This window comes from Corvus cornix, chromosome 11 (genome assembly GCF_000738735.6).
Source record: "Corvus cornix cornix isolate S_Up_H32 chromosome 11, ASM73873v5, whole genome shotgun sequence".
Taxonomy (NCBI): Eukaryota; Metazoa; Chordata; class Aves; order Passeriformes; family Corvidae; genus Corvus; species Corvus cornix.
The window spans coordinates 19274353-19290163 of record NC_046341.1 but is presented as its reverse complement, the minus strand read 5'-3'; the positions used below and the strand labels follow the sequence as shown (position 1 = coordinate 19290163).

Genomic DNA, 15811 nt, shown 5'->3' with positions numbered 1-15811 from the left:
CCACTCCGTGATAATGCACTGCTGTGTACATCATTCCAGCAGATATGCAGAAAACTAATTTTACTGAAGAGAGGCAGATTAAAAGGATAATGGACTTTATATGGACTAACAACTCAGTGTGAACGATGCAGATATTTCAGGACCTCTCTTTTGTTGTTGAAACTTAGTGCCAGAAATGTTGGTTGAAACTTTTTAAGATGTGAAAGTTTTCTCCTTTTTTTGTACACGGTCAAGGTCCAACCAACGCTGATCCTACATGGAAAGATCATAACAGAAGCACATAGGCACAAGAGTTTTCACATGTTCTTGTCTCCATACTAAGCAGGAATAACTGCAATAATATGCAACATCTCCACAAAATATATGCTACTGGATTTTCCTGACTGCAGGGACTTCAGGGCTTCTGCCTCAGTCTGCCTGAAAATGCCTCAAAAGTCCATACAGGAAGTGTGTTGAGAGATGCAGAGAAATGCCCATTTTGAACATAAATTCTGGGAATGGCACTGTTGTCCAGAAAAGTTGGATCCATTACTGTGCAATGGCCACACTTGAGAGAGACATTGATTATTTATGTCAGAGTTGCCAAGCCTCGTGTTCGGTGGCATTCCACAAATCATGCAGCCCAACTATGCATACTTCTTCCTATTTATGTATTTTAGCAAACACAGGCATGAATGTTCATTGGCTACAGGTTACATAGTTCTCTTATTAATTAGTATTCTTTTATTAATTAATGAGTGTCTTGCCTCTCATGCTAATCAGCGCCACGATCTATCTGTCTGTTTATCTATCTATCTATCTATCTGTCTGTCTGTCTATCTATCTCTTCCTTTGGCTCGGCGGTTTCCTGTGTGGGTGGTCCGTGAGTTGGTGGTCCTGATCTGCCCCTGCCGGGATTCCCTTGCCCAGTCGGAGCTGATTTCAGTACAGTTGCTGAGTTGGCTTTATTGGTTTCTTCCTTATCTTGGGGGTTCTGCCAAATGTCCTCGTGGCCCGTAAATTCTGCATTCTCTGTGTCCGCTCTCAGAAAAAAAGCTTCTTCCCAAGCTTTGTTAATCTCCCGCTGGGCTGAGATCAGTGAAACATGTCCAGCCCTAAACCTTAACAAGGCAACTGGGCTGACCAGGAATTTGTATTTCTAACACCTGGACATCACTTAGAGCTTGCTGGCTGCTCTGTTTCATGGATTAAATCTCCCTCCTTGTTGATTAGGCCAGAAAATTACAAAGATCAAACAGCAAAGAACATCCTATCTTAATAAAATTGTACATATTCCACATTTTATGAGGAGTAGTGCCAAGGCATAGGTAGGATGTGATTAAACTCTCCATGAGCTCTTTTGAGTGGAATCCTGCTAGGAATGGGGTTCCTACAAGGGCTGGATTGCCGATGGTTAGGCATGGAGTGGTTGTTGGAAGTATTTTTTGTAGGCCTCCTATTTTCCAAATGTCACGTTCTCTGTGCAGGCTGTGGATAATGGACCCTGAGCAGAGGAGTAACATTGCTTTAAGGAATGGGTGGGTTGAGATGCCGGGGAAAGCTTCTGGGGGCAGGTTTAGTCCGATTGTGACTATTATTAGGGCTAAATGATTTATGTGGAGAAGGGCGGGTTTAATACCGTTCTGTGTTGGGCCTCATGTGGCGGCAAACGGTGTGGAGAGGGTCCCCAGGAGCGGCACAGAAGGGCGGGGACGGCGCTGGTGAACACAGGGTGGGTGCGAGTGACGGGCGGAACTCCGGCTACCAGCGACCCTGCCGGGTTCACGTCTCCAGGAGCGCAGGCGCTGCTATCAGCCAGGGCTGAGGGAGGCACAGAAGCGCCCATTCCCAGCGCACACCCCGGGCACCGCACCGCACCCCGGGCACCGCACCGCACCCCGGCACGGCCCCGCACCCCGGGCACCGCACCGCACCCCGGGCACCGCACCGCATCCCGGCACCGCCCCGCACCCCGGGCACCGCCCCGCACCCCGGCACGGCACCGCACCCCGGGCACCGCCCCGCACCCCGGGCACCGCCCCGCACCCCGGCACGGCACCGCATCCCCGGCACGGCCCCGCACCCCGGGCGCGCTCCTCAGGGCAGGAGCCGCCCCGCCGGTCCCGCCCCGCCCCGCGCGTGCGCGGCGGGAGCAGCGGCCATGGCGCGGCCGGGCCGGGCCGGCCTGAAGGAGCAGCGCTACGATCGCCAGCTCAGGTACCGCGGGTGGGCTCGGACCGGCACTGACCGGCACTGACCGGGCGGGGAGCGGGGCCGCGCCTCCGGCTGCCCGCCGCGGCCACGGGCCCGCTCGGCGCCGCGCCGGGAACAGGCCCCCGGGGCCGCGGCGGGCCCGGCGGAGCCGCGGGGAGCAGGAGCTGTGTCCCACCTGTCCCTCTCGGGCGGAGCTGTGAGGGCTGTACTGGCACACGGAAAACAGATATGCAATAAATAAGCAGTATATATTAAGGGGAGCATATTTTAAAAAAAAAAAAAAGTATATATTCATACATAATTTTATATATATAAAGGGGAATAGAGATACGTAGGCATATATATAGCTACTTAAGTACTTATATATGTTTTTATGTAGCATATAAATTATTTATACAATGTTTGTTATATAAGTATATAATGTGTAAGTATATAAATCTGTATATTCTGTATATTTATATTATGTATGTCTATCTGTACCTCTCTGACTCTGTATATATGTAAATATATAAAGGGGGGTGTGCCAAAAAGATGGAACCAGGCTCTGCTCCGGGGCCCAGCAATGGCCCCAGAGCCAGGGGCAGGGCCTGAGCCCAGGGAGCTCCCCCTGCACAGGAGGCAGAACTTCTGCCCTGGGCAGGGCCCAGCCCTGAGCAGATTGGCCAGAGAGGCTGTGCAGTCTCCTCCCTGGGGATATTGCAGAGCCCCATGGACACACTGCTGTGCCCTGTGCTCTGGGATGGCCCTGCTGGAGCAGGGAGGTGGCACCAGAGGAGCCCCTGGGGGCCCCTCCCGCCTCACCCATCCTGGGGTTCTGTGAAAGGGCAGAAGAGATCCAAGTTACCAGAGAAGGATAACGGCACTGGAGTCAGGGGTGTCTGTCTGCAGTGTGGCTGTTTAGTTTTCACGTGGATACGTGTGAGTGAAGGGCTCAGCAGTGGTGATACCACTGTGCTGTTCCCTCCTGTGCTGTGCCCTCCATAGGTGTGTGCAGCTCAGAAGTGCAGAGTCCTGAGCTCCTCAGTACAGGAAAGACAAGGAGCTGCTGGAGAGGGTCCTGCAGAGGGCACAGAGAGGATTTGGGGTCTGGAGCATCTCTGGTGAGGAGAGACTGGGAGTTGGACCTGGTTAGCCCAGAGAAGAGAAGACTGAGAGGGATCTCATCAATGCATGGATATATCTCAAAAGTGGGTGTCAGAGGATGGTGCCAGACTCTTTTGGGTGGTGCCCAGCAGCAGGACATGGAGCAATGGCCATAAACTAAAACACAAGAAGTTTCGCCTCAACATGAGGAAGAACTTGTTTTCCTGGAGGGGGCAGAGCCCTGGAGCAGATGCTCACCTGGGGAGGGTGTGGAGTCTCCCTCTCGGGGACATTCCAAACCTACCTGGACACATACCTGTGTCACCTGCTCCAGGTGAGCCTGCCTGGGGCAGAGGGGCTGGACTGGGTGACCTCCAGAGGTCCCTTCCAACCCTAAAAATTCTCTGAGTTACCACCCCAGTGAAATTAGTATGATGTGTGACACGGGACTGTCCTGGCCTGATTTCAGCCTCAGTGCTGTTTTCTAGGGGTCTGAAATACCAGACTCAGCAAGACTGATTCCTGCCTCCTGTACATTTCAGTGTCTTGTATAAGAAATTTTTAAAAAAATATATATGTAGTTCTATTATCTATAATAAAAGTTAGGAAGAACAGAGCATTCAGCATTAGGACAAAATTTGGGCAAGGATTATTTTAACCCATGGAATTTTTAAAAAGTTAAAGTATGTTGCAAGAGGAAGAGGTGTGTGTCCATGCATGTGGTGTAATGCCAGGGAGACTGGGTTGCTCTTTGGAAAGTCTCAGTTTTCACAGTAAGTTTCCTTAATGATGCCTATTTTGGTTAGTGCTGTTTAGGCCCTCAGCAGTGAATGGACAGTAGCACGCCAGCCCTCCGTTTGTTGTTGTTGTTTGTTTATACTGGCTTTGCAATCTGAAGTTAAATAACTTCGTTGTGTTTTGGTTTCCCTCCCAATACAGGCTGTGGGGTGACCATGGCCAAGAAGCATTGGAATCTGCCCATGTTTGTGTAATAAATGCAACAGCAACAGGAACTGAAATACTCAAAAACTTGGTGCTGCCAGGTCAGTAGATATTTCTTCTGTTTCTTCTTTGTGATGTATCTGATAACTTGATGATGCCAAGTTATTTATAGGAGGTTTTTCCCCCCAAAGGTATTGGTTCGTTTACAATTGTCGATGGGAATCAAGTCTCTGGAGAAGATGTTGGAAATAAGTAGGTTTTTTACTGATTTCTGTTGCAAACTGCCAAGTAACAGAGTTTCATAGGTAGTTCTATCTCTATGTTTGCTAAGAAGTCTTGTAAAACTCTTTTAAAAGCCTCTCTGTGTTTCTCCAAGTCTTCTGTGAGTGACAGCATGCACAGTCATTTTGATATTAGCTGCTAAATTATTGTACTTGCTGGGTTTAAACCTTACAGGTCTATTTGCTTCACACATCAAGTTTATAAGGACAATGCTCTACTCAATATAAAAATACTTCACATTAACTTGTTTGCTGTAGTCTCGAGCTATGACAGTGCAAGCCTTGCATGTGTTTCAGTGTAGCTCAATGTATTTTCCCTGATTTTGGTGATGAAGATGACTTAATTTTCGTTAGTCATTGTGCAAGTGTGACTGCTAGACATTTATTAGCTTTTGTAGCTTTGAAAGGCTCTGTGCAGCAGAGGAAAGGATAGAAAAGCTGTTTGCAAATCCTGTAAAAATGATTTTCTTACTAATTCTTGATCAAGTTCTGTTGTGGTGTACATAGATACCTACAGGGGTTGTGTGAGGGGGAAGGATATTCCATTATGTGAGGAAATCAGTGCTAGTGGGTCTTTAATTAGCCTGGTGAGAAAGAACCTGCAGCATGATCCTGTCTTCTAGAGGAGTTTGGCATGTCTTATATTTCAGATTTATGGCTTGGGCATTGAAAAGCTTTCTTAAGAAAAGCTGAGGAAAATACAACAGTGGTGGAAAAAGCAGCTTTAAGGGGCAGTGTGGTTTGTTGTGTATGAGAGTCAGCACATGTAATTCTCTCTTGTCTCCTTTTCAGTTTCTTTCTACAAAAAAGCCATATTGGTCAGGTAAGGAGATAATAAATGTCAGTTTACATGTATTGAAAGTGGAAATGTTGAGTATTTAAACGTGGTATTATGAATAATGCCGAAACCATGTGTGTATGGGATGCATTTTTGCTTCAGATGAGCAAGGCTTGGAGTAAGGAGCCTTAGCTTATGATGAGCTTTGTTTTGGGGTGTTTCCTGGGGTTGTTTGCTTGGTTTGGCATTGCTGGCTTGTGGATGTACATTGTTAGCTTGTACTATGTAGTACTGATACACTGTATAAACTACGTTTCATTTTGATTGCTCTGAAACAGAATCGTGCCCAGAGTGCCACGGAGCTCTTGCAGGAATTGAATAGTGATGTTTCTGGAAACTTTGTTGAAGAGGTTTGTCTTCTTAAATGAGTTCTACGTCCGCGTTACATGGTGTGATAAAAATGGGAAATAACAGCTCTGTGTTGCTTTGCAATGTTGCAGTTTAAATAGATTTCAGGATAAAACAGCATTTGAGGAAGATGATCTGAAGTTACATCATTTTTATGTATTGCAAACAAAAAAAACATTTTATATATTTCAAACATTATTTTGTAACTTCATCTTAATTTTATAACTTTCACTTAACACTTTATGTTCAACAGACTTGTTCTCACTTCTGTGAGTACTTCTGTACTCAGAAATTTTCACTGCTCCCTGACATACATTTTTTTTTCTCCTATTTAGAGTCCAGAAAAGCTTTTAGACAGTGACCCTTCCTTTTTTAATCGGTTTAACTTAGTGGTTGCAACACAGCTACCAGAAAGGTAAGAAGTACCTCAGGTTGTTTGTTTTCATTCAGTTGAAAAAGCAGGTATATATATATATATATATATATGTATATATATATATATACACATATACACACACACACACACATATAGACACAGGCACTTTCTTGCAGAAGAACTTAAACAGAACAGAATTTTGTCATTGTGAAGGAAAGTTACAGCCAGTGATGGCATTTTCTAGAGACCTTTTTGTACCTCTGATTGGAACTGCCTCTGCTGGAAGTTAGGATTGTGCAACACATGGATCTAATTCTTTTTTTCTCTCTTTCACAACTCCTTGAAGCTTTTTGTTTGATATGTGGAGCATTTGGGAGGATGGAATGAGACATAAGTAAAATGATGGATGAACATTTTTCCAACTCACTGTAAATTCCTATATGAAATTAATCACCTTATGTACTTAGGATCATGATGATATTAGAGAAGTTTTCTGAGAGATCTCTTTCCCAAGTATAGGAGTTGAATTCATAGTTAACTGTCTTCTTCTGTATATCTGAAAAAAGAATGTTTTCCTTGCAGTACGTTGCTGCGCCTGGCTGAAGTTCTCTGGAATTCCAACATTCCTCTGCTGGTCTGCAGGACTTATGGACTGGTTGGTTACATGAGAGTCGTTATTAAAGAGCATACAGGTTAGAGGGTTTTCTGAGATAAAGGCTTCTCTATAAGGTTTAATGCTTCAATAACTAATGTCACTTTGGGGTTTTTTGTTTCTCTTTTTTCATCTTGTGATATATTTAATATTTGTTAAGTCTTAAGTAGTTTGCATTCTTTGAGGAATGCATAGGGATTATGGACTGCAACAAATAATAAAATTTGGGGTTATCTTGACATTATGGTTGACTTACACAGAACTTTTACTTTGAGAATCAAGCAGTGAAAGGAGCAGGTGATGCTGTATTGGTGTAGCTCTGTTTTGAAGGCCAGACATAAAGCTGAGAAATGCATTGTGACGTTTTTTCACAGTTGTTGAGTCTCACCCCGACAATATGTTAGAAGATCTGAGACTGGACAAACCATTTCCAGAACTGACAGAACACGTTCAGGATTATGACTTGGATCATATGGACAAAAAGGTTGGTGTGTGGTTTGCACTGTGTTCCCCAGGACAGATGCAGACACAGCACAGGGATGCTGTGAAAATGCCTCCTGGCAGATGACTCTGGTGCCAAGTCTCATCTGAACAGAGGCAACTCTAGAATCAGTCACGAGGAACTATTTTTGCCTCTGCCCCAAATGTTCCAGTCTATTTAAATCTCAGGCAGGTGGGGTCTTGGGAAATAAGCAGTATTCTTGGACAGCTTGATCTTTTGTTAAATTGAATATCCCCTCACATCCTCTTTTTGAATTTGGTTTTTAATTTTTATGGTTACCTACTGCTGCAGAGCTTTGTACTGTGGGTGTTTGTGCATAGGATATGTTCCACTCCAGAAAAATATTGGAGAACTTGACTCACCCTTTGTAAAATAAAGTAATAATAATTTGATAATTTCTTTTCTAGTAGTTAAAGAATGTTAGAGCTGAATCAAAATCTGGAACATGTCCTGTGTCTTTAGAATAGTGGAAGGGATGTTTGGAGTTTACATTGAAAATAAGTTTTTAATTCGTTTCCTATTTTTTATCTTTTCTCAACCTGACAAAGATTTCTCTGCTGTTCAATTACAGGACCACAGCCACACTCCATGGATTGTGATTGTAGCGAAGTATCTCACAAAATGGTTCAATGAGGTATGCTGCAAAACTGTATTATTATTTTTATTGGTCTGTCTTTTCTAAACTAGTTAATTATTTTGGCAGTGTGGAACATAGAACAAGGTGGAATCATAAAAGATTACTAATTAAAATACAAGTGTATTGAAATACAAGTGAATGTGTGAGCAATGACAGACTCCTGGAGTTCAGCAGTCTGAACACAGTGAGATTAGTACTAGGTATTTTAAAGACAAAAATCTCTTTGTGTTTTTTAAATTTAGAAAAGTGAGCAGTTGCCTAAGAGTTACAAAGAGAAAGAAGCCTTCAAAGAACTGATTCGGCAAGGTAATCCATGTCCCAGGAGTCCGTTATTCCTACTGGCAGAAACAGATACAAGGTGGTATCTGAAAAGTAATCACAGGTTCTCTCGGGTTTAATTTAGGAGAGATCTGCTGGTATATACTGTATTATTCTTCTGCTAAATGATTGTTTTGTACAGGTAGATCTTAAGATGCCAGACATGCTTACAAATGTGTGTCAGCAGTATTTCATCCTTTGGGTGGGAGGAAAGGCCTTAAGAGAAAATGCTGTTCAAAATGTGATAAGGAGGAAAGCAAGTGGCTTTTGGCACTGGAATTGTTATTAACTGCAAATATTTGGTGTGTCCATTGACCCACCAGACACTTGGTAATCATTCATCTCTGAATGAGCAGGTTGTGTAGCACTGAGTGCACTGTAACCAGTGTGTGAATGACCTCATTTGTACAGGTGTTTCAGTCCAATACCTTCTGAGGGTGCTAAAATTCATGTGGCATTTTTAAGATGTATAAATACATTGTCTTAAATGATTGTAGAAAAACACCATTAACTGAATTTTTGGTGTTCCCTCACTTAAAAGGTGGCCTGTGTGCAAATTTGGAGTGCTTCTGTCACCCTTATCCCCAGGCTGTAATAGGGAACTGATCTGTAGTAATTACCCTTGGTAAATCAGATTTTTAGTGGAGGCCCTTTCTTGGCCTGGCTTGCTCTGTGGATGCATAAGTGTTTGCCAAATTTGATCAAAAAAACTCAGAAAAACATGAATGGCATGGGAAGGAGAGTTGAATTGTTAATTTAGTGCTTATGAAAATTGATTATCTCTTTCTCACACAAATAAACTGGTGTTTTTGTGCTAAGTAACTTCTGCTTAACATCACAGGAAAATGAATCATATGCAGAATTTAAATGAGGTTAGCTTTATAATTACATCTGGTCTTTTTTCTTGTGATTTATTTTTCATTTTCTTGCTGGTAGCTGTTATGCCATGAATATGTCCAAAGCCAGTCTGCTTTGTTGGTAAGACATAAATGATGAGATGTAATTCAAACAGTTGTGCATTTTAATTTTTTTTTCAATAAGGTATCTTAAAGAATGAAAATGGGACCCCAGAAGATGAGGAAAACTTTGAAGAAGCTATAAAAAATGTGAACACAGCATTAAATCCTACAGAGGTAAAATAAACATTTCTGTGATAAAATTGAAGCAATTTCAACTGCCTCATTTTCTCAGAACATATTATACAGTTTTAGGACAAAAATTTCATTTATAACATTTGTATTTACCTAAAACAGGATTAGTACAATGTTTAGAACTGAAATTGTGTAGTTAAATAGACCTAGGCTAGCTGGCACTGTAGCTTATGAAAAGTCTCTTACTCCCTTGCTCTTGCAAGAAAGCTGCATTTCCCTCCTGCAGACTTGAATTCAAGTCTAGAATGAGTCAGCAACCAGAGTGCATCAGCAATGAATTCTTGTCTCAGACTTCTAGAGTTCAGTCTGTAAAAAACTCTGTGAAGTGCTGGGTACAATTGTAAGGATTTAGCAGTGAGTGGTGTGGCTGATGCTGATTTAAATATGCTGCTGGGGGAGAGACTGAGAGCATTTACTGAAATTGTGCTGTATTGAAGCTAGGGGCTGTAGTAGTTATTCTCTGTGGAAATGAAGGGCTGCAAGGGACTCCTGATACTATAAATTCACTTCTTTCCTTTTGAAGAAACTTACTACAATATTCCCTTCATAAACTGGTCAAGCTTAAAAGCATTAGAAGGGATGTTTTGTTTTTTAGATAATCCTGACCTAGTAACTCGTGGTTTAAAATTGAGCTCTGATTTCCTTCGTTTCTCATCTGGGGTAAACTGCAGAGGCTACACGGGGCAAAAGCACATTCTGTGATTCTTCCTAGATTATGTTCTGTTGTTTTGAACTGTGCTGATCCTTGCTTGGACAGTCATGTTAAGGCTCCCAAGAAAGCAGCAGGTAAAACTTAGTGCTGTCATCCAAGCCACTACCAGACATGGCCCAAGATATTAATATTCATTTGAGTTCATGTGCCAGACTGACCTGCAGCAGTTAAGGAGTCAAAACACTGACTTTTGTAGCCCCATTCCCCTTCCCTGGCCTTTTTGCTGCTCTGCCCCAGCAGGCAGAGTGGGAAGTTGGGACAGTTGCTGCTGTAGTTTTTTTCAATCTTCTCTATCAAAGATAGAAATCAGGTGAGATTTTGTTTGTAACACTGATCATGCTCAGAAGCATTGCCTTGCTCTTGGGCAGGGCTGCTATTAGAAATGTGTCTGAGAAGCACTGACTGTAGGATTCAGAGGGGATTTGGTATGAAACTGAGGTCACTTGGAGTTGGCTCACCTATTTAATGAGTGTTGAGATAATTCAAGAAATCAAGAGTCAACAAATTACAAACCCAATTTATTTATTTTCATAGATTCCAAGAGGCATCGAAGAGCTTTTTAATGATGATTGCTGCCTAAAACTCACAGAGCAGGTATGAGTAGTTAAGGGTAAGACTTAAAAGTAGAAAAAGCATTGTAAATAACATCTGTGTACATGGCTGTCTCTTGTGCATTTGTAGTCATCTTCCTTCTGGATTTTGGTTCGAGCTTTAAAGGAATTTGTGGCAAATGAAGGACAAGGAAGCTTGCCTGTCCGGGGCACCATTCCTGATATGACAGCAGACTCCAGTAAATTCATCAAATTGCAAAATGTGTAAGTAGACAACTCCTTGAGAGAGCTCACTTCTATTCATGTGGCTTGTATTTTGTCTTTATAATGTAAAGCAAAAAAAAAAAGACAGCCTTCACTGTGGAGTTGATGGTTTTCTGCTGTAATTTTTTACTTCTTTATTATTACCAGATACCGTGAAAAAGCAAAGAAGGATATTGCTGCTGTGGGGAACCATGCTGCTAAATTGTTACAGTCCCTGGGCAAGGTGAGTGCAAACCTATGGCCATTCTTCTCATGGAACGAAGTATCTGTGAAGTATCTACTTTATTTATCACTTTTGGTTTGATCATATAAAAGTCAAATGCATACAGGGATATACTATTTACAATTTAAGACACTTCTTTTTGTACATTGTTTACTTGTTATTTCACAATAAACATGTTAATATATCCAAAACCAGGAATTTTCTGGCCATTGTGTATACTGAAATGAGTATGTTCTCTCTCCTAGGCACCTGAGTCTATTTCAGAGAGAGAATTGAAATTGTTCTGTGAGTATGCTTGGATTCTCTTCTGGGTTTAGGCAAATGATCAAATAATCAAAAACTTTTGAATGAGAGAGAGAGAATTGAAATTGTTCTGTGAGTATGCTTGGATTCTCTTCTGGGTTTAGGCAAATGATCAAATAATCAAAAACTTTTGAATGATCATGTAGTTATGAAGCAGTAAGTCAATATTTGAACTTTTCAAGTAAGTGCTAAGTGGTTTGCATCCCTCATTTTCAGGAGAAGTAGCAGATGTTCAGCATCTCTCAGGAGTGAGTCTGTAAAGGTTGGCTTTAAAATGATGTATTTTTTCACTCCAAACAGCAAGCATCAGCTGCCCTCTGCTTTCTGTGATGAGTACCTGAGCACTCTTGCCCATGCTGGGGTACTGGTTTCAGAGTGTAGGCTCTGTAGACTTGAGGTAGTCTGAAAAGCTGTAACCCAGCTGATGGCACTTCAGGCTGTGTCTGTTGTGGATGTGTACAGCTGTCCAGCAGCAGCCTGGCTGAGGCTCCTCACAGCTGTAAACTCCCCTGTAAGCACAGAGCCAGAGCATGCTGCCCTGCATTGGTAAAACATTTGGGAACCTCCCAGTTGCTCCTTTTTCAGTGCTGGGTTGTAGCTGCACCCTGGGTTGGTTCATAGCAATGATACTCGAGAATAACCTTTTCCAGCTCATGGCTGTGCTATTAAAATATTAATTGAGGACATTGTGAGGCAGTGTTAGATGTAGTGGAAGATGGAAAGAACCGTGTTGGTTTGCAGCAGGGAAGAGGGAAACATGGTGGCTGTGACTGATGAATTGCTGTGGTGTAGCTGTTACATTAACATGACAGATACGTGGAGATTCCACATGAGCACAAAGTATTTCCCTGAAGCTCTCCTGACCATAGACCTAAGCGTAGTTATACAGATTTTTATTACTGCAAGCTAAGAAGAAACAGGAAGGTGTTCAATAAAATCCTGTTAAGTTGCAGCCTTGCCCATGTCACAGAGCAGCGAGGCAGGCAGCCAGGGCTGTGGTGAGTGGTGCCACTGACTGGCTCTCTCCTTGTGCCCTGTGCCCAGGCAGCAACGCCGCCTTCCTGCGCGTGGTGCGCTGCAGGTCCCTGGCTGAGGAGTGCAGCCTGAGCTCTTTCAGCAAGGATGCAATCAGTAAGTACTGCTGCTTGGCACAAACTTCACTGCACTTCCACCTTGAAATGGTTTGGGGAGGAAAAAGGACTCTGTAAGCTACATGTTCTACTGTGTTGGGCAGTTTTATCATTTGGCATCAACTACAAGTATGGAGTTTTTAAGTCTAGAATGTTGAATTCAATTTGATTTTGAAATTTCAAAAATGACCTTACTGATTGATGCACGTTTCAGCTTTTTTTTTTTTCTCGTGGATTTTACTTGTAGTAGTCTATAAATAAAACACTGTTTTCTTCAAACTTCTCTTTTCTGTACCTCAGTTATTTCTGACAGAGCTGAAAAGGTGCTTTAACCTGACAAAATGAAAATAATTATCTTGACCCCTTTCAGCTTATCTCTTTAGTATGTGAACTAGCAAACGGGTTACTTAATATTGCTTTTGGTTTTTATATTGCCTTTTTTTTTTTGAGCCTGCATAAGTAAAAAAGCTGGAAATACTTTTTTATTGAAGCTTGTTGAAGTTAAGCTTATACAAGTCCTCTGAATGTTTTGGACAAAATATATATTTTGTGTATACATGCATCTTGTAATATTTATAATTTCAGTGAAAGCTCCTTAAATTAGTTAGCAATGGGCAGGGGGATGTAAGTAGTTAGTATTTACAAAGACTACTGAGCTGTGTGGTAAGGGATTTAAGACCTGTTTTGTAATTACAGTCATTACAGTTAAATACTTAAAGCATGTGTTTCAAATCCCAAAATTATAACTAAGGAATACCCCATTTAAATTAAAGCAGCTGCCAGAATTGAAATGTGGGTTTCTTCACTGAATAGTTTATATTAAATACATATAACAAGGTCATAAACTTTGGAGGCAAAATTGTGTATCTGACAGTTGTTTGATTAAGATTCTGTCACAGGTTGTATTCATTAAAGTTTCTTTCTACTGCAGATTTCACAGTTTGTTTTCAGGGAATTCAAAACCTTTCTTTTTCCATTTCATCTGCACCAGCTAACCAGTTCTCTTGCTGTTTTCAGTTTCCCATATGGACAACCCAGACAGTGAAATAGTGCTGTACTTGATGCTGAGGGCTGTCAATAGGTTTTACAAGCAGCATGGTAGATACCCAGGTATGCCAACACCAGTTACTTCACATCATCAAAGGAAATACTAAGATCCAATAGTTACTGTAGTACAAGTTACAAACTATGAATACAACATCAGTTGTGGTTTTGTTTCCATACTAATACAACTTTAGGAATGTGAAAATTAAAATGAGAATTTTTTCTCTTTGGGAACTTAAGGAATTTATCTGAATTAGTACCACTGAAATAGGTTGTGTGGATTATGAATCAGTTCAGCTATGCAGTAATTTGTCTATCATGAGTAGCATCAACAGAATATTCAATTATTATTATTCTAGTATTAATAACACATTAATAAGCTTAGAAACTTTTTAGGAAAACAAAATATTCAGACTGCCATTTAAACCCATTAGCTTTGACTGTGGTGTTACAGTTGTGTGATGAAACAGTTGATTTATTTTGCAGGTGTCTACAACTACCAGGTAGAAGATGATATTGGAAAACTAAAATCATGCCTTACTGGTTTCCTCCAAGAACATGGGCTGTCTGTAGTGGTGAAAGATGACTATGTGCATGAGTTGTAAGTGTTGCATTTGAAGTGTGGCTTTGTTGGTAAGGCTGCCTGGCAGTTTCTGACCGTTCCTTTCCCGTGCAGTTGTCGCTATGGAGCTGCTGAGCCTCACGCTGTTGCTGCCTTCATGGGAGGTAAGGGTGCCACTGCCTTTCCCAGGGCCACACCAACAACAGCCTGCTGAGGCACAACCTCTGCTGGCTTAATTACTTTGGACTGTCAGAGCAAAGGCTGCAATCACAGGCTGCAGTCAAAGATGGGATTAGGGCAGAATCCTCCCCTTCATTCTCCAGATGTGTGTGTATATATAGAGTGAACGGGCAGAGCAAGGGTGTAAAAGCAGCCAAATAAACTTCAAACACAATCTCAGTACCTCAATTCCTCAAGCTTAAAAATGTGTTTAAAAGTGAAATGCTTGAAAGAGGCTTATTTTTTTAAAAAAGAAAGTGGTAATTATAGTAGTATTAAAATTGATGCAGAACACATCTTTTAACACAGAACACTTATGTTAAAGATCTATGAAATATAAATAGCCTTGGTTTCTTACCTTCATTCAACCTGCAGGTATGCTTTAATGGATGCTCAAAATGGATATATCAGTTAACTTACCTTCTTTATTTGGCTTCATGCAGTGCTGAAGATAATTATGTATTATATACTCTGTATGTAGGATTTTTTTTCTGATTAAGCAAAATTTGGTTTGTATCATTCTTTAGAAAAATACATAAAGGTAACTTCTGAAGAAATTACAGAATGTTTCCTATTACAGGAAAACTCAAAGGGATCACAGTGAAGTGACCCTTCAGTTTATTTTGCAGTTGAGGTTTACATGTTTTTTTTTTTTAATTTAACTTCTCAGTTTAGAGAGGTCAGAACTTGCATGGGCCTGTCTGCTCACACATTTTTGCTCTGTGTGTATGTACCTGGAGAGAAAGAGTATGCAAAGCTAACATTTGAAGTAGCAGCTTTGTGATCTTCTTTTATACCGGGAAGTACTGAAAGGATTTTTGCCTCCTAGGAGATTTATCAGATTTATCACAAAACCAATTCCAGTGTAGGGACTTCTAGATAAATAACATTATTTTACTGTTGTTTGAATATTACCTGCTAACTGCCTTCTGGTTTTTATTCTCTTTTACAGGAGCTGCTGCACAGGAAGTTATCAAAGTCATTACAGGGCAGTTTGTAATTTTTAATAACACCTTTATTTACAGTGGAATGTCACAGACTTCAGCAACTTTCCAGCTGTAGGACAAGCTCTTGCATTTGATGCCTCCAGGCACTGCTGCTGCTGTATTTACAGTTTTTACAGTATTTACAGTTCTGTAAATACTGTGGTGTTCTGCCACTGACTGGACTGTTCTGTTCTGTATTACTTGCAAATTAAAGTTCCTTTATTTGTAATTATCTTCTTCTTGTTGTTGTTGTTTCCTAAGGACAAATAAAATCATACCATATCCTGGCATTATTTTAAATCTAGAATTTTCTGATTCACCTCTGGAAGAAAAAGGCAGTAGCTGCTTTTGGCAAGGTAGGTTGCATTTGCAAATTGGTGTACCTCATTTGCAGCAGAACTGAGGTGATTTTTGTAAAAGCTGCTCATCAGCTTGAGTGGGAAGAAGGTGCAAAAGGGTGAGAGGCTGATGGAGCTCTGATGGTCTGAGGATCCAA

At 41.5% G+C, this 15811-nt stretch overlaps 1 protein-coding gene across 1 annotated transcript; it reads left to right on the top strand.

Moving 5' to 3' along the window:
• Positions 1-2108: 2108 nt before the first annotated feature.
• On the top strand, positions 2109-15552 carry NAE1 (NEDD8 activating enzyme E1 subunit 1). Its single transcript, XM_039558450.1, has 20 exons — positions 2109-2196; positions 4216-4319; positions 4410-4470; positions 5292-5322; positions 5616-5687; positions 6021-6100; positions 6644-6753; positions 7088-7197; positions 7787-7849; positions 8095-8158; positions 9212-9303; positions 10568-10627; positions 10715-10848; positions 10996-11071; positions 11317-11356; positions 12419-12505; positions 13522-13614; positions 14035-14149; positions 14225-14274; positions 15282-15552. Exons 1-20 carry the CDS (start codon positions 2141-2143, stop codon positions 15389-15391), a joined length of 1608 nt encoding a protein of 535 aa, XP_039414384.1. The 5' UTR covers positions 2109-2140; the 3' UTR covers positions 15392-15552.
• Positions 15553-15811: the final 259 nt, after the last annotated feature.

Bases quoted from the DNA above. Each gene is read 5' to 3' on its own strand.
- NAE1 (XM_039558450.1), top strand. From the start codon at position 2,141: ATGGCGCGGCCGGGCCGGGCCGGCCTGAAGGAGCAGCGCTACGATCGC. The intron at 2,197-4,215 runs GTACCGCGGGTG...CTCCCAATACAG, and splicing joins CGCTACGATCGCCAGCTCAG to GCTGTGGGGTGACCATGGCC. The intron at 6,754-7,087 runs GTTAGAGGGTTT...GTTTTTTCACAG, and splicing joins CGTTATTAAAGAGCATACAG to TTGTTGAGTCTCACCCCGAC.